This window comes from Phoxinus phoxinus, assembly GCF_949152265.1.
Source record: "Phoxinus phoxinus genome assembly, chromosome: 16".
NCBI classification, from domain to species: Eukaryota; Metazoa; Chordata; class Actinopteri; order Cypriniformes; family Leuciscidae; genus Phoxinus; species Phoxinus phoxinus.
The window spans coordinates 1,015,305-1,042,804 of NC_136891.1; the positions used below are offsets into that span (position 1 = coordinate 1,015,305).

Genomic DNA, 27,500 nt, shown 5'->3' on the forward strand with positions numbered 1-27,500 from the left:
GACCCGGAGCTTCAGATCCGTCATGACAAATCCTAATTACTCAAAGTCTTGAGGAAATGTGAAAAATACAATTAGACTGCACTGACATACAAAACATGTATAATAAAAACAGTTGCAAAACATTGTCATCAAAGAGGCCGTTTATGTAAATCAGTTTCATTGTTTGTCTAACCCCCCCCCCCCCCGAACTAACAGATTCGGCACACGTCACATATATTTAATGCCTCATTGATTGTTATCCTTCATTTGGTTGCTTTTTCTTCCCTGAAGTCACTTATAATATTAGTAAAGACTTCTAGTATCAGTTTTATCCCTTAAAATTAATCTTGGATCACCAAAATGACATATTTAAGCATTTTTTCCTTGGAAAAAACTTTCTTTATGCCTTAAAATATCTTGAATGTAACTCGACACTCTTGCCTCATTTAGTATGGTTATATTCATATATTCATACGGTTCTATGAATATACAAATGAGCCCCGCCTCCACTCACTCACTCACTCAGAGATCCACTGGTTGACGATCACACGTTGATCTGATTGGTCAAGGTAGTGTGTGACGTCAGAAACACCAGCGATTTCAAACCGTGTGTTTGAGACTGTCTTTGGTTCACTGCAGTTTTAAGCAGAAAATACTCAGCAATGCTGTCGACTTATGAACTTACACATGATTTAAAGCATATTAAAAACACCACATACACACATAAACAACATTAAAAGCGTGATTTTCACCACAGGAGGACTTTAATGATATTATTCTTTATCTGAAAGCAGCTGAAGAGGAACATCTGCTGCTGTTCTCCAACACTAGCACTGGTTTGAGGTTTCTCGAGCTCTGCTTTCAATAGTGGACGTCTTGATTCGGTCAATTACGTGGAGCGTCTCGTCCCGGCCGTTTGTTTTGTCTTGTTGTGGTGGTGGTGTGAGTTTGGTCTCGAGCGCCGCGGGTCAGCGGCTTGTTTTCCGCGGAGATGAATTGTGGAGGTGATGAAGGCCGGCAGACGCCACTGTCTCCGAGAGAGAACAGAGGAAGAGATTCATTACTCCTCTCACTTCCCCACGGCTCTCATTACTCCCTCATCTTCATCTCCGGGAGAAAGAGTCTGGGGCCGTCTGAGATCTATCAACAGCCACACCGAACGAAGAAGAGCAATGATGAAGACATGAAGCAGAGAATGATTCAATGACGGATTTAACGATTTTATAACATGCATGAGTCTTAAACTCAATCAAAGACAGTCAGTCTATAAAGACGTGCAGAGAATGAGCCTAAATGTGACCCTGGACCACAAAACCAGTCACATGGGTCAATCTGTGAATAAATTTAGATGTATACAGTACATCATAGTAGCTTTCCATTGATGTGTGGTGTGTTAGGATAGGACAATATCTGGTCGAGACACAACTATTGAAAATCTGGAATCTGAGGAGCAAAAAAATGTAAACATTGAGATAATCTCCTTTAAATTTGTGCATTTAAGTTCACGATTGTGCTGCATTCACTCACAAAAATACATGTTTTATATATTTACGGCAGGACATTTACTAAATATCTTCATGGAACATGATCTTAATATCCTCATGATTTTTGCCATAAAAGAAAAATGGATAATTTTGACCCATACAGTGTATAGTTGCTATTGCCACAGATATACCCGTGCGGCTCCAGACTGGGTTTGGGATCAGGGTCACATATGACAGATTTAACGATATGACACAAAAAATATGACTAAATATATCCCTCATTATTAGTCTTAAAGGTGCAGTGTGTGATTTTTGCATCTAGTGGTGAGTTTGTGAATTGCACCCAACAGAAGTTACGGTGGCCAACAGGAAGTGATGTCGTCATCTGAGAGCAGTTAAGCGTCAAGGTTTCTTTGAAGATACATTAAGAAATTATGTTTACTTTACTATTCAGTAAAATGATGTTATTGCGGATATTATTGTTACCTGTTCATCATTGTGTCAGTGTTTTATTCGCTGAGTTTAGTTCGCTTCTTATCATGAAGAACAACATAGTGACGAAACGTGTTTGTCCACTCAGGGCCACCGTAGAAACATGTTGATGTAAGCGGACCGCGGTGTGTGTAGAGAGAAATGCTTATTCTAAGCTAATAAACACACAACGGCTCATTATGTAAGGTCTTTACACACCACTGAACACATAGTTATGTATATGATGTTGCATTTGTCAACAGATCCTCCTAAATATCACACACTGCACCTTTAAATTCAATCAACGCCCACAAATAAACCTGTATGGTTCCGTTTGCTTCGGTTAGTTAGTTCCAATCACTAACATTAGTAATGCGGATGCTTGATTTAGTAGGCGTGAGTAATTAGTGTGAATAATTAATAATGTGAATGCAGAGGGATGTGTACTCTCGCTTGAAATCGACCGTATATCAGCAGAAGTGTGCGGACCTGATCACTGTAAACTCCTCGCTTCAGTGGTTAATTAACGCTGAGAAACTGATTCTCTGCTTTATTATACTGGATGTTTGTCTTTTGATGCAGAATTACTCTCAGTGTGTTGTGTAATGCAGCCTGATGAGTCTTGTGTTAGTGCGTTGACATTAATCCTGTAATGCTGGTATTATTTTTCCATGTTAACACAACCTTTCAAATTGTTTTGATGTTGTGTTTGTCCTCTACTAGAACATGGAGTTGCTGATCATGTGTTATTCTGCCCTTTAAGTCTTGCTGTAGTTCAGGCTCGACTAGAACAGGTTCTCCTGCTGGAATGTTGATTATTCTCCTCATATTCTCCATTGTTGCGGCTCCTCTCTTCCCAGTCTGTCAGTAACGCTCTGTTTACTTCCTGTCTCTATGAAGCCCCTCCTTCTGAAAAGCACACTGTGCTCTGATTGGTCGGCTGGAGCAGTGTGTTGTGATTGGTCGAGCGCTTCGAGTGTGTTTGGGAAATGCCCCGCCCCTTACCATAACCGCCAGTTTAACACACTACTAACTAACTCAACCAGGCCCCGCCCCTTTATTCTGCGCATTAATTATTATAATGAGGAATATTGTGACGTGTTTGTTCAGAGTTTGTTCATGTTTTTCAGAAGAGTGTAAAGCAGTCTCTCGTCCTCCTGCTCTCAGATGAGAATGTCCTCTGCATTATTCAGGACTTGTTTTGCGCTCGTTGAATCTCAAGCAGCAGGACGGCCTTCTGAAGCAAACACACACACACACACACACACACACACACACACACACACACACACACACACACACACACACACACACACGCACGCACGCACGCATACGAACACACACACACACACACACACACACACACACACCACGTACGTACGAACATACACACACACACACACACACACACACACACACACACACAAAAACACACGCATACGAACACACACACACACACGCGCGCGCGCATACGAACACACACACACACACGCGCGCATACGAACATACACACACACACACACACACTCGCATAAGAACATGTACACACACACACGCGCATACGAACATACACACACACACACACACACACACACACATACATACACACACACGTGCATACGAACACACACACACACACACGTGCATACGAACACACACACACGCATACGAACATACACACACACACACACGCATAAGAACATGTACACACACACACACACGCATACGAACATACACACACGCGTGCATACGAACACACACACACACACACACGCATACGAACATACACACACACACACACACGCATACGAACATACACACACGCATACGAACATACACACACACACGCATACGAACATACACACACACACACACCCACACACACGAACACACACACACACACACACACACACACACACACACACACACGCACGCATACGAACATGTACACACACACACACACGCATACGAACATACACACACACGCATACGAACATACACACACGCATACGAACATACACACACACACGCATACGAACATACACACACACACACCCACACACACGAACACACACACACACACACACACACACACGCATACGAACATACACACACACACGCGCATACGAACACACACACACACACGCATACATACACACACACACACACACACGCACATACATATTATATGTAAATAAAATAATCTAGATATCTAGTTATGTTTCTCCAAATCATCATATGTGTGTGTAATATTTCTCATATTTCCAGTAAATCACAAGTATGGGGATGGTGTGTGTGATGCTGCACAAATACAGCAGGAAACAACAGCCAGATATTGATTTTCTCATATCCACAGAACTATATTTTGACAAATAAAATGCAGATACAGTTTCATGGCTTGGCAAGAAATATTTTTGACTGGTAAATTTCATTAATTTGTTTCATTATTTACAATCGTTGGACTTTTGTTGCTGCAGATGCAAAACCTGAAGCATTTTTTGTCTTATATCGTGCGCTTGACTGAACTTAACTCGCTTTCATGTGAAAATACGAGTCTTTTAAAGCATAACAAACTGGCGTCACCATTATTTACACAGCGCTGTATACGGCACAGATTGTCTCAAAGCAGCTTTATTACCGCACATAATATTTAATGTGGCGATGCTTCTCAGTACAAACACACACTTCCTCAGAGTTTCTGTCTCGCTTTCCAGCGCAAACATCTAAACACTCTTACATCAAGATGCATTTACTGGAGAAGAAGCACAATGACTGAAGATATTGAGTCAAAAATGTACGAGTTTGTGCTGAAAATAACAACAAACATTTGTCAATGGAGTCAGAAAAATAAACCAGTTCCCGCTTTAAATTAAGATTATTTTTCTGACCTCATGACAGATATTTGTTCAGATTTTCAGCACAAACTCACTTCATTATGATACATTTTTGACTCAATATCTTCAGTCATTGTGCTTCTTCTCCAGTAAATGCATCTTGATTTAAGAATGTTTGGATATTTGTGCTGGAAAGCGAGACAGAATCTCTGAGGAAGAACAGAAATGAAACGTTTCTTGCAATGAAACGTAACCCTAACCCTAACCCTAACTGCAGAGTTGCATGTGTTTACCAGAACCCTCCTCAACCCAAGTCCGTACAGTAGATCCACATTCATGAATAATGGACCAGAGAAGCTTCCAATTATGAGCGCGGCTTCCATATTCTTTTATGAAGTTGACACAGCAAAAACGCCAGTGTACATTTAACTCAATTTGAGTCCCATTTAACACTCCTGAAATGTATATATGACTCCCTCCATTTTGGAGTTAAAATAACACTTTTGAAAGTGTGAAATATATACATTACTCGTGGAGTACATTTGAACACTTACAGTGTTTAAAAATAACACTTTTGAAAGTGTGAAATATATACATCACTCATGGAGTACATTTGAACACTTACAGTGTTCAAATGTATTCCGTGAGTAATGTATATATTTCACACTTTCAAAAGTGTTATTTTAACTCCAAAATGGAGGGAGTCATATATACATTTCAGGAGTGTTAAATGGGACTCAAATTGAGTATAAAAGCAAAGAATTTAACCTAACATTGAATGCACATCAAAACAATCCAGAAAGTTAAATTGTAACCTTAGTCTGGGAACATAGTAGAATTCATTTCATTGTAAGGTTAAAAAAAGGCAAAATGCAAACAGTTGTTTTAACAAACTAGTTTTTTTTATTAACGAACAAGCCCCTTTACATCATAGGTTAACTTTTAAAATAAATGATGAAGGCACAATAAAGGCATTTCTGTCATCATAATTATGTGAAAGCTGCTCATCAAATTGTCTGTATCTCTGTAATATTTCAAGTCCTGTACATGTCAGTGAATGCAAGTCCTGTGAAGTTGAGTACCTTCGACTTTGCAACAGTACAGCAGTACTTGAGTCAACACAACATTCAGCGGATGAACAACAGTTGCAGGATATGAGTGGATCAGTTGTGTCCAGTTGCTAACAGTAAAGTTCAGTGCATATATAGTTGTTTCACAGAGCAGGAAAGGCCGTGCAGATCCAACTTTATCAAAATATCCTGGAGTGCTGGTTCCCTACACAACACAAAACCAGACCAATTACAATTAATACTTTGTGTTTTATAAATACAAGTTTATGGTGGAAAAAGTTAAATCATCTTAGACTTTTGTGACTCAAACAAGAAACTATTTTGGTTAGATTAAGACTTGAATTTACTTTTTTCCAAGTAAATAAAAGACTTAATTCAACAACAAAAAAAAGTAAATTCTGTCAAATTATTCACCCTCATGTTGTTCCAAACCAGTAAGAGTTTTGCTCATCTTCGGAACAATTAATGAAGATATTTTTTATAAAATCTAAGAGATTTCTGTCCCTTCATCAACAGCCTTTTCAACTATAAATTCCAAAGCCACAGAAAGGTATAAAATAAATCATAAGTAATCCATGTGACTCAAGTTTAACCTCAATTTGTTTTATTACAAAGCAACAAGAGTGCTTTGTTTGCACGAAAAACAAACAAAAAAACTCAACTTTATTTACAAATTATTAATCTTCAATGCACGCTTAACATCTGCTCTCACGTCAACAACATGCACGAGTTGTAATGTTCTCATGAACGCATGTTGGAAATTACTATTTTATAAATTAAGTGGTAAATGTTTTATTGCTGCAAACACAGCACTTGCATAGTCAAATTGATATTAAACCACTGGAGTCGCATGGAGTACTTTAATGATATACCTTTATACCTTTCTGGGGCTTGAAAGTGGTAGTTGCGTGGACTGTCAATGGAGGGACAGGAAGCTTTCAGATTTCATTAAAAATATCTTCATTTGTATTGTGAAGATGAAAGAAAGTCTTACATGTTTGGAACGAGATGAGGGTAAGTAATTAATGACATAATTTCCATTTTTGGGTGAACTAACCCTTTAGGAATAAATTAAGACACGCACATTACGAAATCTCACTAAATGGTCAGCTGCCGGAAGAATCGTTGTTCCCTTCTGGTGGCTTTGTGATGTTGGGGGCAGGTGATGGGCAGGGATTTCCCAATCAGTTGAGTCTAAAATTAAAAAGCAAGAAAACATCTACCTGTCAAATCATGAAAACAATTGGTTTGAAAATTCATTTTAAGTCAAAAGAAAAGAAAAAAAGAATTAAGAAATCCAAAATTTCCACAAGTTAAAAAATAAATACGACCTCACGTTATGTCAATCACGCTTGCACACTGCCTCCGAAACTTTCATCCGTCATAAAAAAAAATCTAAACGGGTTTGATTTTCTGCGTTTTTCGCATCCGTAACAAGCAGTTTGAATTGTGCTTTGACAATTTTTCTTTGACGAAAAAACACATACGAAAAATTCGGACTCAGTGTGCAATGGCCTTTACTTTTGTAAAGTAATTTGACAAATTCAAAATGAGTGTTATGAAACACAAAAAAATCTAGTTATACCAAATGGCAACAAAACAATGATTATTTTTTTTACCTTTATGCACATGATTCTCTCATATGTTGTGTTAAATCTTACCTTCACTAGGTTCTAGTATAACGTTAAGTCTTTAAACACCAAGCCTGGTAACGTTAGGTGCATCATAGAAATGCTCCTAGCAAACACAAATAGCTAAATCAATACATTTAAACATGAAAGCTTATCCAAACATCAACCTAAATTTAATCTGACAAATACATTTTGCATAAATATTGAATCTGAAAGAATTACTTACCCATTTAAAAAAACGTGTTCCTCTAAATAAGGAAATAAAGTGGCAATTTCCCGTGCGTTGTTGGTCCGAAGTTTGTGGAGTTGAGGTTCTGTTTTCAGTTAAGATAGGTGTGCTGGCAAACGAGAGTAAAAGATAGTTTGAGGATAAATACATTATGATATTTGCACATCACAAATATTGTCATAAAAAATATCATTATGAAATACGTATTGTAAATGAGTTAAAACACTTACTTTGTGTTTTCACTGTTAAATGCAAACTCCGTGTCTGCACTGCGTCACGAGTCAAAGATGTAACGGGCCTAACGTTAGTCTGTGAGAAAGGTTTAGGCGCGCACATCATATAAATATCGTTATAAAACAATATAATGCCATGAAATACATGTTATAAATTTGGTTAAAAACACTTACTTTCGGAGTTTTCCCTGTTAACGTTACAAGCAAACCTCGTCGTCGTCAGCTCCGTATTGAGCCAAAGATGTCGCCTTTGAGAAAAGTTTCGGCTCGGTTAAGCGCGCAGAACATTTAAATATCGCTATAAATCAATATGTAATAAAAATACATATTGTAGATTAGACAAAACACGTACTTTCGTCGTTTCCCTGTATAAAAGCAACCTCATCCTGGTCTGCTCCTCATCGCGCGTCGACGGAAATGCCTTTCTGAGAGCGGTTTAGCCGTGCACAGCACATACATATTGTTATAAAACAATATGATTTAATAAAATGATATAAAATGCATATATAAACACTTAATATTATATTATATCTGCGTTGTCTCTCATTATATGACTTGCGGCGCGAGTCAAAGAAAATGGCGTCTTTGAAAAAAGTTTCAGTTCGTTTCGTCGCGCCCGGCGCGTAAATGTCCCGGATGTAACTAATTACACTCTCTCGGTGTTATAGATTTAACTCTACTTATTTTCACCAGCCAGAGGGTGCGGTTTACACTAGCAGTGTTAATTCAACACCAGAAAATTAACTCTTTACTCTAGGAGTCTTTAACACCAGGATTTCAACACTGGAGATTTTGCTGTGGTTGACAGTTATATCATGGCCGTGTGTTATAAAAGCCCGCGGTTCGAGATGGAGAGGATCCATCGATTGGGTTTTGCTGAATGCATAATTGCAGACGAGGGAATTGGGTTTGTGTGTTGCGTTTTAAAGCGTCGCATTCCTTCCTTGGTGAAGCAGCTTTCCTCTGAGAACTGACTGGAGTGGTTCTGGTCGGGCGATACGGACACTTCATCTCTCGCCTGCAGGGTCAGGATCTCAGCGTCCGCTCCTGATATGTGTGATCATCCATCAAGTGTGTGTTTGAGCTCAGCGGGGGGGTGAAACCTGTGCGGGCAAGACCACAGCCTGTCTGTAGACGGACACGTCGATGAGAACGTTAACGGTTCAGTTGCCTTTTTCACCCATAAACTGAGTTTCACTGAGTTTCTCAGTGATTTCATCAAAAAGCCGCTGAATCTTCCGTCACTGCTGTTTACTCACCATTACTATAGTATATATTTACAGTAACACTGTACATTACCATGTTTTAACTGTATGTTTTGTGTATATTTCTGGAAAGGTCCACATTATGTTTCCCATCCGAATTTCCCATTTAGTTGTTGCCATCCGAGGCTCCACCCTCTTCTGGAAAAGGGGGCGGGACCAGCAGCTCATTTGCAGTTAAAGATACACGCACGAAAACGGCGTGTTTTTTTACTGTAAACATAAGGTCAATCCGTAAAACTTAAAACATTGCTACACTATTTTTTTAAGGTAAAATTATGGAAAGCACAGCATTTACCATTAATTTCAACAATTGTTTTTTTACAATTGTGCGCATCTGTGTGCGGGTGCAGAATAGGAATGATACTGTACATGCGTCGTGAACAAAGTCATTTGTGCTGTGTTCAAGATAGGGCCCTTCAAGACAAGTTAATGAGTACGGTTATTTTAGATAAAGTTATTGGTTTAGTTGCCTTTTTCACTCTTAAACCATTACGTCTTATCTATGATTTCATCAAACAGCCGCTGATTCTTCCATCAGTGTTTACTCAACATTACTACAGCTCAACACTGTAAATTACCGTGTTCTTACTCAGTTCTTCTGTAGATTTCTGGAAACGGCCCCATGATGTTCCCCTGTTTTGTTGTTGCCATCCGAGGCACGAGCTGTAAAGGCTCCGCCCTCTTCTGGAAAAGGGGGCGGGACCAGCAGCTCATTTGCATTTAAAGATACACACACGAAAACGGCGTGTTTTTTACTGTAAGTAAAATATAAGTTCAATCCGCAAAACCTAAAACATTGCTACACTATTGTTAAAATTCTCGAAAGCACAGCTGACGATTTTTCTTTTTTAACCATAAATTTCACCGTTTTTTTTTCTTTTCTTTTTTTTACAGTGGACAAGTGACTTTAAGATAATGAGTAAATGCTTTCTGCTGATGTGCATCTTCTGTAGTGTGTAGTTTATTTATTCATAAACATGAATTGGGACCTGGGAGCTCAAATGGATAAATATGTAAATTTAAGAATATGATGAATTTCAAACAAACTATCATCAACTTTTGCTACAGCGTGCCTGTTTTGATGCCATGCAAAGCAGATGTGTGTGTTTTATTCGCCCGGTCTGGTGGTCATGTACAGTATGTGACTTTATGTAGGTCGTTGTTGTGTTAATGTTAAGTAGCTCAAAGGTTTGGAGTTGGTGATATTTTGGTAAAGTCTCTTTTGCTCAGCACTGCATTTATTTGATCAAAAATACTGTAAAAAATTTGAAATATTATTATAATGTAAATCATCAGTTCTCTATGTGAATATACAGTAAAGTGTAATTTATTCCTGTGATCAAAGCTGAATTTATCATCATTAATCCAGTCTTCAGTGTCACATGATCCTCCAAAAATCAATATAATATGATGATCTGATGAAACATTTATGATTAGCAATATTAAAAATAGTTCAGATTCCTGTGGCAAACGTGATACATTTTATTTTTCAGGATTCTTTTATTAATAGAAAGTTCAAAAGAACAGCATTAGTAAGTAGTAATAGAATATTTTCTAACATTATAAATGTCCTTATTGAAACTTTTGATCAATTTAATGTGTCCTTGATGAATAAAAGTATTAATTTATATATAATATAAATTAAACGGAATATATGGAGGACCAAAACTGCAGACCAAAAAAATCTTCAGTGTAATCCATGTTAAAGGTATACAACTTCGCAGGCGATGTGGAAGAAGCAGCAGGACAGCGCTGGGCTTTAATAAGCACGTGGAGGGCAAGAACCGAGCGCTTCTCTTCACTCCATCTCTCCGTTAGATGCCATCACAACAGTGGCGGCGCAGACTGCGAGTTTAATCAAACGCACAGCGATCTCCTGCGGTAATCTATAGGCGTCGCTACAGAAAACCCCCATTAGGCCTATCAAGCTGTCGGTTACAGCGCTGGAATTAAATCCACCCCGACCGGGCGACACTAATCAGAGTCCTGACTGGATTACACGCGACACCGGAGACCCGGCTGACATTTGGGCGCCCGTTTTCTGTGTAAAAATAGTAGCTTTGAGAGGAAAAATCAGCTAGATTCCATTATAGGGAGAAAAAATGCCAAAATATTAAATGCCATGTATGCATATTTATGGAGTAATTCACTATATTCATTTAGAGCCAAATTACAGGAGGGGGACAATTACGTTAGAAAGATGGCAGCTTCATTATTTTATTTTGTACACATAGATAGATAGGTTTGTTAGTGAAATCTGCTGACTTACTCAATCCCGGTTGCATTGTTGCATCTTGTTGCCAATGCTGACGGTTCAAAAATGTGAAAAAGCACCTTTTTTAAAAAGTGTGCATGGCTGTAACTCAAGAAGGATTAAATATATCTCAGCATCCTTTTAGATTTTGGTTCTTAACAAACATTTCTCTTCGTATCTCCAATTGTAATGCCCAATATGGATCAATTCCAGAGATATGAGGATCAATGTGAGTAAATTGTTCACATTTCCAGTCAAAAACCAAATGTGGGTCACTTTCCTTTCCATTCCACTGCTACTTTTTGTCTTTTAAAGAGGAATGTTTGAAGAACAAATAATGTTATAATGTTAAATAACAACTAGAAATGTATCTTGTTTCCCTCTATCAAAACATTTGCTTAGAACTTAACTGAGTGACAAATATATTTGTTTTCCAAAGTTTGCATGTGTGTAACTCAAGAAGTATTAAAGATATCTTAATACGCTTTTAGATTCTGGTTTTCAACAAACTTTTCTCTTGGCATCTCCAATTTTAAGGCCTAATATGATTCAATCCCAGAGATATGCGGATCTCAATGTGACTCCAGGAGTAAATGGTTGAATTTGACACATTTTCAGTGGTCAAAAACAAAACGTGTGTGACTGCGCATTCAGCTGATACTTTTTTCTTTTAAAGAGGAATGTTTGAAGAACAAATAATGTTGAAACTAGAAACGTATCTCGTTCTAAAACATGTTCTTTTTCCAAAGTTTGCATGCCTGTAACTCAAGAAGTATTAAATATATATTAATATGCTTTTAGATTCGGGTTGTCAACAAACAATTCTCTTTGTATCTCCAATTTTGATGCCGAATATGGTTAAATTGCAGAGATATGAGGATCTCAAGCTGGCTCTATGAGTAAATTGTTGAATTTTACCCATTTTCAGTTGTCAAAAACCACATGTGGCTGACTTTGAATACAGCAGATAATTATATATTTAAACATGAATGTCTCTATTATTTATTATGTACAATATAAATACTGGAAATACAATTTTAAACTTTAAAATTTTAGACCTCAAAACGATTCAGGAGTCGCAGTGAACTATGCAGAAGATATAACTCTCATATGTGACCCTAGACCACATAACCAGTCACATGGGTCACAATGTTTAAATTGAGATGTATAGATCATCTGAAAGCTGAATAAATAATCTCTCCACTGATGTGTGGTGTGTTAGGACAGGACAGTATTTGGTCGAGACACAACTATTGAAAATCTGGAATCTGAGGAGCAAAAAAATGTAAACATTGAGAAAATCTCCTTTAAAGGAACACTCCGACTTTTTGGGACTTTAGCCTATTCAACTTATCCCCCAGAGTTAGATAAGTCCATACATACCTTTTTCATCTCTGTGCGTGCTATAAGTCTGTTTGACGCACCCACCGCTAGCCTAGCTTAGCACAAAGACTGGATGTAAATGGTTGCAGCTAGCATACTAATCCAAATAAGTGACAAAATAACGCAAACATTTTCCTATTTACATGTTGTGATTTGTATAGTCACAGAGTGTGCAAAAAACAAAGTCATATGAGACGCGCACCTGAGACGCACCTGACCTGAGACGCGCTCTGAACGAACTCTCTGCTCCTCAGCACGGCGCGTCTCAGGTGCTGCGGTTATTACTCCGCCCAAGTAGCAGTGCTTCGCCTTCAGAGAATATAGTTCCCAGTATTTATACGGTTAAAATATGTCTGTGTCTCATTTGACTTTGTTTTTTGCACACTCTGTGACTATACAAATCACAACATGTAAATAGGAAAATGTTTGCGTTATTTTGTCACTTATTTGGATTAGTATGCTAGCTGCAACCATTCATATCCAGTCTTTGTGCTAAGCTAGGCTAGCGGTGGGTGCGTCAAACAGACTCATAACACACACGGAGATGAAAAAGGTATGTATGGATTTATCTAACTCTGGGGGATAAGGTGAATAGGCTAAAGTCCCAAAAAGTCGGAGTGTTCCTTTAAAGTTGTGCATTTATGTTCACGATTGTGCTGCATTCACTCACACAAATACATGTTTTATATATTTACGGTAGGACATTTACTAAATATTTTCATGGAACATGATCTTAATATCCTCATGATTTTTGGCATAAAAGAAAAATTTATAATTTTGACCCATACAATGTATAGTTGCTATTGCCACAGATATACCCGTGCGGCTCCAGACTGGGTTTGGGTCACAGGGTCACATATCTAGTTGCATAATCATAACCTTCATGCCAACTGAAACAAAAATGGCTCTGAATTGTTCCCACATCGGTGTAATGAATCAGTGTATTTATTTAAAACAATCTGCTCCGCCACAACGGCCGACTCGATGGCTTCATTGTGTGCGTGTAGCTGTCTCCGTGAAGGTAATTGCTCTACCTGCGTTGCGATAATGGATCCTGGATGAAGTATTGACCGCCTCTAGATTTTGATTAAGGGCCTGCGGTGCAGAACATGTCTTAATGAAAGTGAGGAATCAGCATTCAAGGTGGCGGCGTCCACTCGCTGATTACGCTCGGGTCTTCGGCGCGCGAGAGGAGACACTAAAATCTGTTCTGTGTTTCTTAATGGTATAAGTAGAGGATGTTATTAGTGCGGTTATGGGATGAAAAGGTCATTTGTAATCAGTTTTGATTCAGATCCATGATATTGCTGGTCAAACTCGCTGGAGTTCATGATGAAAATATCGCACTTCACACTAAGGAACTCGCCCGGTTATGCTAATGCGTGTCTTTAAAGTATTAATAGCAAGAATTAGCAAGTGAAATGACATCAGATTTACCATAAGTGTCATTTGGATTCCACACGCGAGAACGTTTCCGTGAGAAACCAGTAAATCTGTCCAATTCTGCGCTGTGTTAAACACCCATCTCACAGAATTAATCATTCAATAATTTCTCAAAGACAGATATGGGAGAGCTAACTCTCGCGAAACAAAGCAAAATACCTGTTTTGTCGAGTATCCTTGCAAGCACAGTCTTTAATGAGTAAAATTAAGTTAAATGAGCGTGAGAAACGGGATGCGTGTGAGATCCGTGTGTTGTGCGTTAGATCTTAAAGTGACAGCAGCCGAATAAACCCACTTTAATGTTAATCAAAGTACAAAAGAAAAACAGAACATTTCTCAAATATTTTCCTCATATTTTGATGCTCTATTCAAGCTTGTAGGATCATATATACCACTACTGTATATACTAGAAGAAGCATCTCAACTTCAACTAAATCTTCCTGAAATGTCCTTTAAGAGTACGAGATAAGCCGTGTCCGCTGGGAATGCTCGTGTGCTAACGCTAACGCTGTATGAGTGTGTGTGTGGAGGACACCGGTGGTCCAGCTGGTGTGTGTTCAGCGTCCCTCGCGTGAAGGATCGTCCTGTCAGGTCATTGATCAACGGCGTCAATCGGTCCTCCAGAGGAGCGTATAAATAGAGCCGTCCGGCAGCACCGGGAATGATGCTCGTTCTCCTCCTGGAAAAGCCGATGAAAGCGTTGAGTGATTCCGTCAGTCGCAGTATTTCACTCTCTCCGAGACAGCGGAGCAAATCTTTATCTTCTGTAGTCGAGCAGATGCATACACAACTGGTGCTGTTTAAACCCAGAGAATCCAGCTGTTAATGTTGTTTATGTGTCTGTGGTGTTTTTAATCTGCTTAATATTCCTTTTTCGAATTGCCTGAAAAACCTCCTCATGCGAGCGTAGAAACTTTTTTGTGATGAATGGGAGTTTTGGGGAAATTGACGTGTTTCCATTGAGTGTATTTTCAATTTCAATTTCAATTTGCGCAATTTGAAGAATAATGGGAACGCGGCTAGTGTTTGCTTCATTCACGGCTGTGCTGAAATACACCACTGACAGGGAACGTTCCCTCAAAGTTCTAATAGAATGTTCATTTAAAAGTTATTAAGTGTTGCTTTTGGAATGTTACATTTTTAAATGTTGCAACTTATTTTGGAATGTTCATTCAAATGTAACATTCAATGTTTGAAGAATGATGTTAAAGTTTGCATAACCAATAAAAAACATGGTAACACTTTACAATACGGTTCATTAGTTTTAAAACCTCTAAAATCAGTATTAGGATTTATAAAATATAATTAAACATTGCGTCTAAACTTGGACCTGCAAGGGGAAAAGTCAGAATTTTGAGATAAAAAAAGGCTCTTTTATTTAGAATTGTTTGGCAGAAACAACAACACAGAAACATACTCGCTGCATACAAAAATGATTTTGCCAGAATATAATTCATGTTGTAGTTACAATATCCAAGCTTTTAATGTAGTTTATGTGTGTATGTGGTGTTATTAATCTGCTGTAACACACAGCATGTGTAAGTTCATAAGTGGACAGCATTGCTGAGTATTTTCTGCTTAAAACTGCAGTGAACCAAAGACAGTCTCAAAAACACGGTTTGAAATCGCTGGTGTTTCTGACGTCACACACTACCTTGTAACCAATTAGATCAACGTGTGATCGTCAACCAGTGGATCTCTGAGTGAGTGAGTGAGTGGAGGCGGGGCTCATTTGCATATTCATAGAGCCGCGCATACTAAATGAGGCAAGGGTTTCGAGTTACATTCAAGATATTTTAAGGCATAAAGAAAAGAAAAAATATGTAATTTCGGTGATCACAGATGAGTTTTAAGGGATAAAATGATTGACTACAGCGGGACTTAAAGTCCTACACCTAATTTATGATGTTTGCTAAAATATGCGATGGGAAAAGGTGCACTTACCAGAAACAAATATTTTCATAGATTTTAGTTGCAGAAATGATAAGCTCCTTTTCGAACATATTGAAATACTTCTTTCGGTATGTTGCAACATTTTTTCATTAGTATGTTTTGTTGTTGGACATAAAAGATGAGCTGAGCTGTGTTGAGATGCTGTGCGTGTGTGTTCAGATCTGGACGACCCCGTGGTGACGGTTCATCAGAGTATCGGGGAAGCGAAGGAGCAGTTCTACTACGAGCGGACGGTGTTCCTGCGCTGCGTGGCCAACTCCAACCCGCCCATCCGCTACAGCTGGCACCGCGGCCGCGACGTGCTCTCGCAGGGCTCCGATAAAGGCGTGGAGATCTACGAGCCCTTCTTCACCCAGGTAAGAATGAAACCCTTGCTGACGGTCAGACTGGGGTTGTCCAGTGCCAGCCTGTGAGCATGCTCAGATCATGAGGCATTTACTGGAGAAGCTAAATTAGTGAAGCCTCGAAGAAATGTATCAAATGTTTGTGAATTGGGTCATAAAAATAATGTTAATTCAAAGGGAAAACAAGAATCTGACCTGGAAACTAGAAAATATATATATATATTTTGCATTGTACCATGCTGCTCACTGAAGGCGAGACTCTACAGGTGAATAGGGTAACATTTTTAACTAGCAGATATCACCATGAAACTTTCCCAGTTGATTATCTACATTAAGATGAGAAAAAAATGTAAAACAAGGTTTCTGTAATTTAATGTTGAAATATGCAAATTAGGCAATATCTAATTAAATATGCACTAATTTGCATATATTTTAAAAAACGAAATCTGAGTATTGGATAAAGCCAGGTTAAAAAAAAAATGTCATCGTGTTCACATATTAGATGGGGAAAAATGAGAGTGATTTATGGATAGCGACTTTTGTTATCCTGTAAATCAGAATATACTGTCAATAGCCTTAAAAAAAAGATTTTCGCCATGTTTTTTGGAATAAAATGTTATATAAATCAGGCTAGGAATAATATATGTACAAATCCCTCTGTACATGTCTTCATAATATAACTAGGCACAAGACTGGAAGGTTTGGTGTGTATCGGTGCGACTGAAGTGGAGATTTCGGACTTGGAGAATGAGAGAAAAGTCATTTTGAGAAAACAGGCTTTAAAGATTTATCATCAGCCAATGAGATTGCGCATTCACCCTTTTACTTTCACGATTGGTTGCTGATAAACAGGAAATGACCATATTTGGATCCGACAGCATTGTACAGGAGAGAGAGAGCTTTCCAGCGGTGTGTGTGATGACCGGAGACAGAGATCGTGGATCATGATGATTTATAACGCCAACTGTTGATGAATTTATGAGAAATCTACAGACGCAAACAGACAGTGCAGTGAAATAAAGACCTAAATGTGTATTTCAGACTTTTTTTCACCACAAGTCTGAAAGTAGACATTTTATTGAAGACAAATATCCAAAAATCTAAGATGTTTTTGCCTGCCGTGTCTCGCCTTAATAATGTTGGGTTAACCCAACGAGTAACCCAACTATGGGTTGGGATAACCCTTGCTGAAAGTAATGTTTTCCAGTGCAAACTTGTGAACATGCTTAAATCAGGATAATAAGCATTTACTGGAGAAACAAAATGACTGAAGATATAAAGCAAAGAGATTTTTCTTAAAACAAGAACAAATATCTGCCAGTGCGGACAGAACATTTTTTAATTCAAAGAGAAAACAAGATTCTGACCTGGAAACTGGAAAGCAAGAAAAAATATAATTGTCTTGCATTACCATGTTGGTTATATATATGTGCTAAATTAATTCATGTAAATTATATTCTTTGAAGTACCTGAATATGGTCATTGTACAGTATCAAAGTAAACTACTATAATTATTCTTCTTTTTTTTTACTGCATATTAAAAAAAATTATGGTTTTATTCATCAAGGACGCATTAAATTGATCAAAAGTGACAGTAAAGACATTAATAATGTCACAAAATATTGCAATAAACACTGTTCTTTTGAACTTTCCATTCATCAAAGAATCATGACAAAGAAAATGTATGAAGTTTTCCACGGAAATATGAGTTTTCAACATTAATAATAATCATAAATGTGTCTTGAGCATCAGATCATCATATTACACTGATTTCTGGAAGATCATGTGACACTGAAGACTGGAGTAATGATGATAAATTCAGCTTTGATCACAGGAATAAATTACACTTTACTGTATATTCACATAGAGAACTGATGATTTACATTGGAATAATATTTCACAATTTTTACTGTATTTTTGATCATATAATGATCAAAGCTTTGTTGAGCAGAAGACACTGGACTCGGTGTGATGTAGCACCAGTACGTGAGGATTGTATTTTCCAGTGGTTTTTAAAGGTGATGTTGGTAATTATCTTCAACACGTCCTCAGAAGCGCACAGATCCACCGCGTCTGAAGCCTCTGCTTTAGCACTGAACGTCATCCCACCGTTTCACACGCGCTTCAGGCCGGCGAGAGAAGAGTGTGTGTGTGTGTGTGTGTGTGTGTGTGTGGAAGCCGTCAGCTGCTCGTGTTGTTTCCGCTGTAGATGTCATGAGAACAGCCTTAGTCTCGCTCGCTCGTTCTCTCTCTCTGTTTCTCTTTATCGTGTGTCTGTCACGGGGAATCCAGTCTCGCTCACACCACGATTTTTATCTTTATTTCTTACTGTTCTCTGAATGTTCAAAACGTCCAGTTTTTTATTTATTTTGCATAATGTTACTTTTAAATGTTCTCTGAACTCTCCGAAACAAGTGGTTACATTTCAAAAATGTTAAAGGCCAAAAAGTGTGTTTTTTCCGCCATTAGTTATCGCCATGAAAAGCTAGTGATGCCATTGAATAACCATTTTGAGTTCCCAAAATAACTTTTTAAGCCCTATTCGAACGGGATTAGCTGTACAATGGTAGATGGAGTAATGCAATTTTACCACAGGACGTCTGTAATATTAATGGCCAATTCACACAGGATTAGATATCTCAGTCAAACCAGCAGAAGTGTGAGAGTAACTCGATCTACACACCGCCGTCACTCCTGTCCTCATGTGTGTGTTACGCCGCTTCCTGATGTCACTTCCCGAATATAAATTATATATATATAAAACAGTTATGTCCGGTCGAACGATGATCAGATTGGATTGTGTTGGTAATAGGCCTAACGCTCAAAATAATTAATTGGTTTTAGTGGGACAAACTTAAAGTAAACTAATTAGTTCAGTCAAATGAACTTTTATGAGTATTTAGCACTTCATTTTGCTTTCAAGTTCACAGAAGTGATACATTTTAAGTAAACTGAACTGTTTCATTGAATTTAGACGAACTTAAGTTTCACTGAAACGGCTGGGATGTCTATTTCCCAGCATGCTTTGCTGATGGCACTCAAAAGGGAGAGTAAATGCTAAAATGAAGTGTAATATAATGTTTTTTTTGTGTGTGCCACTGCCAGACTAATGTTAAGTGGGAGATTTAGTAGTGATTAATGTTTCGTTATGGTAATTTAGAAGAATTTCTGTTAATGTTGGTTTTAGGATAGTTATGATCATGGTGACGAGTGGAGCATGAGCAAATAATACCTTTATATAGTTGCTCTCATACAGCAAGTGCTCCTGTATAACACACTATTGCTAATATGTTAACAGCTCAACTAAGTTTATACTAATAAAAGTGTTCACATTGAGATTACATGAAAGTTTATTGTATGAATTAGTGTACTCAAACATTTCAAGTTAAGAACAATTAAAATGTATAAGTTCAAAATAAAAATCTGCTAGTTCTGCTTACTTAAACTTTGAATTTCATAACTTAAAAATATTTAGGCAATTGATTGCCTTAAATGTTTTGAGTTTTGCCAACTTACGAAAGTTCTATTAACATTACTGGAACTTCTGTTCATAACTTTTGCCAGAACGTTCCTGTTAGCTGGGTTGTTTTCTTCTGTTTATTGATTATTATGTTTATTGTTTATCTGTACGTCTTAGAAAAAATCACTTTATTTTTTTATAGTACACTTTAGACATTCTAACTATAAGTAACTACAACTACATGTCAACTAACTCTAATTAGAGTATTAGTAGACCGTTAGTAGGGTTAGTTGACTTGTAAGTTTCTTAAAAACGTCAAAATAAAGTGATATCAAGCAAACAGTCTATTGACTGCTAGTTGACATGTAGTTGCAAAGTTATGTGTAGTAAGTAGAATATCTAAAGTGGACTATCAAAATAAAGTGCAACCAAAAAGGTTCTATATAATTTTAAAGAATCTTTTATGGCACAAAATGTTCTATATAAAGAGAAATGTCTTAATACTTTCATGTATAACAGGTTATTTCATAAAGTATGTCTACAAGCTGTTTAATTAATTAAATGTAATTTAAATTAAAAATGAATTACAACTAAATGAATTAACTGACACTAAATTCATCAAATGATCCCATTCTAACGGAACTGGTTCCATATAGAGCCTTTTCTTCTCAGAATACAGATATACGCGTGTAATAATCAAACACATAAACGTCAAAGTTCAGTGATAAAGCTCTCCGATAAGGGTTATTTTTCAGCACACGTACACACACACTTCTCCTATTTAGACACGTTCATTCTTTCTGTCTCTCTGATCTCGTTTGTGGATTTTTATTCCAATTGGTTTCCCATCAGGAGCTTGACAGGCGAGCGGCGAGAAGGATATCAGCCAGACGCAGACGAAGAGGTGACATAGACAGAGTCCGCATAATGAAATTACGTTTGCGGAGAGGGTGAATGATCGTCGGAATATGAAAGCCAGGGAAGCTCTTAGTTGTGAGGACTGTATCTGTCTGATATTATAATCTAGTGATGAGTGGGACGCCACATCAAAGCCAGCGCTCAGTGTTTCTCTGGGATGGGAAGATGCTTTACAAGCTTTCAGGACCGACGGGCCTAAAGACCCCCTGCGTTTCGGTGCCGAATGGCGGTGGAGAAACACGATAAGGCCCCGCCGACGCATTTATCGTTTCCGCAAATTAAAATTCCAAAGGTTGTCTTTGAAATGAGCGACGCAGTGAATGGATTTGCAGTGGAACGGTAATGAGATACAGATTAATGATGAACTCGCGGCGCGGATGAAAGCTGTCGGCGACTGATGCCTTCCAGCGTCCGATGCGTTTCTCGTACTTTGAGAAGTTCATGATATAATGCTGTGCTGCGAACGCATGTCCATCATGCACTGTGTTTTTTGTTTCGTGTATTAGGATTTAGCTGCTGGTAAAACCCACTCAAAAAACACGTGCAGGCCTAAATTTACAGTAAGATTTTGCATTGCACAGTTTTAGCAAAAATTAATAAACTTAACGTGATGCATATTTGTCAGACAAGGTCAGAAACATTGCATGCTTTATAATTTGCATCTATTTGGTTTCATTTAAATAATCATGTTTTTTAAATGCATTTATTCAAATTGCTTAGAATCAGCATAGATGTGCTCATTGTGAAAATTTAGTCTGTTAAAAAATGAACATTATTTAAATATGGCTGTGGAACAAGCAACATTCAATTAGCATGGTTATTATAGTTAAAACTAAAACCATAAAAATGTTAACTGTGCCTCTTAGGGGTGTAATGATGCCCTCATGTCACGATTCGATACATATCACGATACTGAACTCACGATGCCATATTATTGCGATACTCCAAGACATGATAAAAGGTTAACAAAAAATGTACTGTTGATTAAAATGCTAGATTTGATATTACATTGTGTGTGTAAATGAATAGGATGGACTTGGTGCTGAAACCCAATGCACTGGACAATAGAGACACCAGAATAACAATATTCATGATTCTGAAGCTGTTTTTGACAAATCTGCTTGCACTCTTATGTAATGTGAAGTTTAACTGATCGTCAATCACAACTCCAAGGTTCCTGGCTGTCCTGGATGGAGTTATGGATGATGAACCTACAGCTGAATGGAGAAGTTGTGATGAAGTATTGGGTTGGCTGAGACCACAAAGCAACAGTTCTGTCTTCACAAGGTTTAGTTGAAGAAATGTCTGTCTGTCAGGCTGAGATGCGAGCAGCTCCGTCAGATCCTCTGTCTGGAATGAGAAGTAGAGTTGTGTGTCATCAGCATAGCAGTGATAGGAAAAAACATGTTTCTGAATGACAGGTCCTAGTGATGACATGTAGATGGAGAAGAGAAGCGGTCCCAGCACTGAGCCCTGAGGCACTCCAGTAGCTAGATGTTGGTCTTAGACACCTCAATTGTTTGAAATACTTGTTATTTATATATTTTCTGTTTTCATTTTTATTTTATTTAAAATTTTAGTAAATTTGTTAAAGCGGTCCCAGCACTGAGCCCTGAGGCACTCCAGTAGCTAGATGTTGCAACTTAGACACCTCAATAGTTTGAATGAGTTTTATTTATATATTTTCTGTTTTCAATTTTGTTTTATTTAAAATTTTAGTGAATTTGATGTGTGGTTCTGTCTATGTCTAATCATTTTAAAAAGTTTTGTTTTAGTTCATTTAGTATATCAAGTTCAACTAAATAAGCTGAAATAAAGTATCTTATAAAGTATAAAGTAAGGTATTGTCTTACCTCACACTCTTTCACCATTGACACTGAAGCATCACCTGGAATTCAGGTTTGGAATCTGTGAACAGTGAAGCTCCGCCTTCTTTGATTTGATTGGTCCTCTCACTCGTCGTGACATTGATGTCCGCTGAGGCAGTCCAGCCTAAAAATTCACTTTTAAAACGTCTTGTCAATAAATCAATCAATCAATTTTTATTTATAAAGCGCTTTACAACAACCAAAGTTGATCAAAGCGCTGGACAGAGACAAAAGTACAGTCAAAAAAAAAAAAAAAAAAAAATCAAAAAACAATACAATAAAATAAAAAACAGAACATCTATAAAATCATTATGCTAATCAGTTGTCCGTCAGGTGTCAAAAGCCAATCTAAAGAGATGGTGCTTCAGCCTGGTCCTGAACAAGGGCAAGCCCATGATGGAGCGTAATTCCAGGGGCAGAGCGTTCCAGAGTTTTGGCCCCGCTACCGCAAAGGCACGATCACCCCACTTTTTGCACCTGGACCGTGGGACCACCAGCAGATGTTGTTCAGAGGAGCGCAGGGCTCTGCTGGGCTGGTGGAGGGTCAGCATGTTACACAAGTAAAGAGGTGCAAGGCCATGGATGGAGCAGAAAACGAACAGTAGGATCTTAAACTGGATTCTGAACTCGACCGGGAGCCAGTGGAGAGATTGCAGGACAGGAGTGATGTGGTCATGTTTACAGGTGTTGGTAAGAAGCCGGGCCGCTGCATTCTGGACAAGCTGTAGACGGTGCAGAGAGGCCTGATTTACCCCGATGTAGAGGGCATTGCAGTAGTCCAAGCGTGAACTAATAAAAGCGTGGATTGTTTTCTCAAGGTCACTACAGCTGAGGAATGGTTTGACTTTGGCCAACCGACGAAGCTGGAAGAAACTTGCCCTGATCACAGAGTCTACCTGTTTATCGAACTTCAGACTACTGTCCAAAATCACTCCAAGATTCCTGACTACAAAACTGAATAAACAGAGCAGCATGAAGAATACTGTCACCATTATGTTCTGTTAGTTTGTTAAAGGAGAACTCCGGTGCAAAATGAACCTTTGGTCTAATTACACCGAACCACCGATCCAAATGCGCTGGACCATATGAGATTCTACACAGTTCAGCGCATTTGGATCGGTGGTTCGTAGATCGATTGATAGAGACTGTTTTTCCAAGATGGATTCTGCTTGTATACGTGAAGTTGACTGTATGTATAAAATATCTTCTTATTAAACTGTCTGGACACTGTCAAAGTTCTCAATGCTTCGGTTTGAAGGTAGGGACCTTCATTATGCTACCGTGTTAGTGTGGGGCTATTTTGAGCCTTGTTAGTGGTATTAACAAGCGATTTTTATTTGTCATTACTCTACGCCCCATATACTAGCGTTATACTAGCGTTATAGGCTAAACTGTTTTTAGAGATAAAACTATTTACATTCGATAATCATGAAAACAAATCTCAGATAACGGTTGACTAGGTAACAATGTGTAATTAGACCAAAGGTTCATTTTGCACCGGAGTTCTCCTTTAAGGACCTTCAGTTTGTTTTAATTTGTCACGTGTCTTTGGTTACGGCCATTATTAGTTAATTTGTACCAGCTGTATTCTATTAATCATCTCGTTTGTGTTTATTACTTAAGTTGCACCCTTGCTTTCTTTCCTTGTCCATTCCCTGTTATGTTTAGTTGTGTTTGCTATCGCCTGTCTGAGGTATTATGATTAAACTTTGAGTATTCTGAACTTGATCCGTCTATCTTCGTCTTCCTGCCTGAAACACGAGGAACAATTTGGCCTTTTTAAATTGTGATCCTCCTGCTCAATGCCTAAGCTAGTTCCGGCCCTGAATAAACTTTTGCATCAGGTTTTTTTCATGGCACACTCACAGTAAATATATGGACATATTTGTCAGGAAATGTGCTTAATAATCTACTTGCATCCAGTTCTGCCGCATCTTTTCTATTAAGCGCATTGAAGCACACATTTGCACACGCTTCTCTCTGTCTCTCGCTCTGAGCTCCAGGGGGAAACGAAGATTCTGAAGTTGAAGAACCTGAGACCCAAGGACTACGCTAACTACAGTTGCATCGCCTCCGTACGAAACGTGTGCGGCATCGCTGACCGTAAAGTCGTCTTCAGACTGACCAATAAAACAGGTGAGGCTCTTCAGGCGCCGATATACTCACAGTGAAGTAAGTGATAAGGTACTCAAGGCTAGTGCTGTATCATGAATAAGTCACGGCTGAAGGGTGTTGTTAGGCACGACGCGAAGCGGAGTCAGACGTGACTTATTCACCATACAGCACTAGCCTCGAGTACCTTATTGCTTACTTCACAATTGTACAAATATTAAAGCCAAAAAATATGTATCAATGCAACTTTCATGAAGTAAAATCACTAAAAGCCTTCCTTCCATTGGAAAAAAATAGTCCCTGACAGTGAACAGCAACAGAAATTACATTTATTCCTCCATTAGATGGCGACCAAGACTGTCTTTACGAGTGAGTCTGTCAGTAGAGGAGTTTTATATTGAAAGGACTGACATTTGTGAAGCAAGATGCAACTGACAAATGTCAGGGAAAAACCCTTAATTAACTGTTAAAAGGACAAGATAGCGATGCGGACATTCAAACAGATTTTTTTATTATGAATACAGGACTGACCTGAAGGAAAATGCTATATCTACTGTAAATACAGATACACTGTCTTACTCTATCATTTCTATGTCATTACGCCATTTCTACATCATTACGTATTTCTACGTCATTACGCTATTTCTATGTCATTGCGCCATTTCTACGTCATTACGCTATTTCAGCGTCATTACGCTATTTAAACGCCATTACGCTATTTCTGCACCATTACGCTATTTAAACACCATTACGCTATTTCTGCGCCATTACGCTATTTAAACACCATTACGCTATTTCAGCGTCATTACGCTATTTCAGCGTCATTACGCTATTTAAACGCCATTGCGCTATTTCAGCGTCATTACGCTATTTAAACGCCATTACGCTATTTCTGCACCATTACGCTATTTCAGCGTCATTACGCTATTTAAACACCATTACGCTATTTCTGCGCCATTACGCTATTTAAACACCATTACGCTATTTCTGCGCCATTATGCTATTTAAACACCATTACGCTATTTCAGCGTCATTACGCTATTTCAGCGTCATTACGCTATTTAAACGCCATTGCGCTATTTCAGCGTCATTACGCTATTTAAACGCCATTGCGCTATTTCAGCGTCATTACGCTATTTCTGCACCATTACGCTATTTCAGCGTCATTACGCTATTTAAACACCATTACGCTATTTCTGCGCCATTACGCTATTTAAACACCATTACGCTATTTCTGCGCCATTACGCTATTTAAACACCATTACGCTATTTCTGCGCCATTACGCTATTTAAACACCATTACGCTATTTCTGCGCCATTACGCTATTTAAACACCATTACGCTATTTCTGCGCCATTACGCTATTTCAGCGTCATTACGCTATTTAAACGCCATTGCGCTATTTCAGCGTCATTACGCTATTTAAACGCCATTACGCTATTTCAGCGTCATTACGCTATTTAAACACCATTACGCTATTTCTGCGCCATTACGCTATTTCTACGCCATTACGCTATTTCAGCGCCATTACACTATTTCTACGCCATTACGCTATTTCAGCGTCATTATGCTATTTCTACGCCATTACGCTATTTCAGCGTCATTACGCTATTTAAACGCCATTACGCTATTTCTACGCCATTACGCTATTTCAGCGTCATTACGCTATTTAAACGCCATTACGCTATTTCTGCGCCATTGCGCTATTTCTACGCCATTGCGCTATTTCTACGCCATTACGCTATTTCTACGTCATTACGCTGTTCTACGCTAGTGCACATGCGCAGTCCTTTCAGTTTCGTTTTTCAATCTGATCAAGTGTTTAATAAACATCTAATAAACCCGAAATGTCATTGGGATCGAGCTCAATCGGATCGATTAAGGTTTTACATGATGGCTTTTCAGTTCGATTGAGCCGTCAATCCCATTATTAATGGATTATTTGGTTGCACGTAAACGTAGCCAGTGTTACAAACAAATGACTGATGAGTTCATGTCGTTCTGCAGCTCCGGCCTCCATAAAGCTGTTGGTGGAGGACCCGATCGTGGTGAACCCGGGGCAGACGGTATCTCTGGTGTGCATCAGCACCGGAGGAGAGCCGGAGCCGAACCTCACCTGGACCAGCAGTGCCGGATCTCTGCCGGAGAAGAGCCTGATGAAGGACGGGACCCTCACGCTTCCCGCGGTCTCCTCCGAGGACGCCGGGCTCTACGGGTGCGTCGCCAGCAACAACGTGGGAAACCCGGCCAAGAAATCCACCACCATCATCGTGAGAGGTGAAGAAGCATTTATCACTTTCATTTCTGAAAATAGCAATGAAATCCATTATATTTTGCATGTGCATTTAGCAGATTCTTATATCAAAAGCGACTTAATAAACAGGGTTCCCACGGGTCCTTGAAATCCTTTAAAGTTTGTGAATCTGAATTTCAAGGCCCTGCAAAGTTTTTGAAAATAAACGTACATAGATACAGGTGAAGATGGATTGTGCTTGAATTTATTTTGTGCAATTTATTGCAATTTATTACTTTGCGCACTAGCTTACTTAATTTACGTTAGTTACGCGTA

At 38.5% G+C, this 27,500-nt stretch overlaps 2 protein-coding genes and 1 long non-coding RNA gene across 4 annotated transcripts in view; 1 reads left to right on the forward strand and 2 right to left on the reverse strand.

The window, feature by feature from the left end:
- Positions 1-27,500, reverse strand: part of LOC306983387 (uncharacterized protein) — a gene marked incomplete at its 3' end in the record, with an annotated part of 471,868 nt that overhangs the window by 412,138 nt on the left and 32,230 nt on the right. The gene's annotated exons all lie outside the window — the stretch shown is intronic.
- On the reverse strand, positions 5,644-8,051 carry LOC306983552. Its single transcript, XR_013794386.1, has 5 exons — positions 7,929-8,051; positions 7,696-7,807; positions 7,500-7,575; positions 6,923-7,032; positions 5,644-6,043 (listed from the first exon to the last, which is right to left on the reverse strand). It is a non-coding gene; the product is annotated as an uncharacterized lncRNA (long non-coding RNA).
- The window catches only part of LOC307012631 (MAM domain-containing glycosylphosphatidylinositol anchor protein 2), a 111,302-nt gene continuing 108,137 nt past the window's right edge, over positions 24,336-27,500 (forward strand). Inside the window, exons 1-2 of one of the 2 annotated variants that reach the window (XM_079639516.1) lie at positions 24,336-24,955; positions 26,939-27,208. In XM_079639516.1, coding sequence (XP_079495642.1) covers positions 27,088-27,208 — 121 coding nt within the window. In that variant the 5' untranslated portion in view covers positions 24,336-24,955; positions 26,939-27,087. Of the gene's footprint in view, positions 24,956-26,650; positions 27,209-27,500 lie in introns of those variants that run through there. The other variant, XM_079639515.1, reaches the window with a different exon arrangement.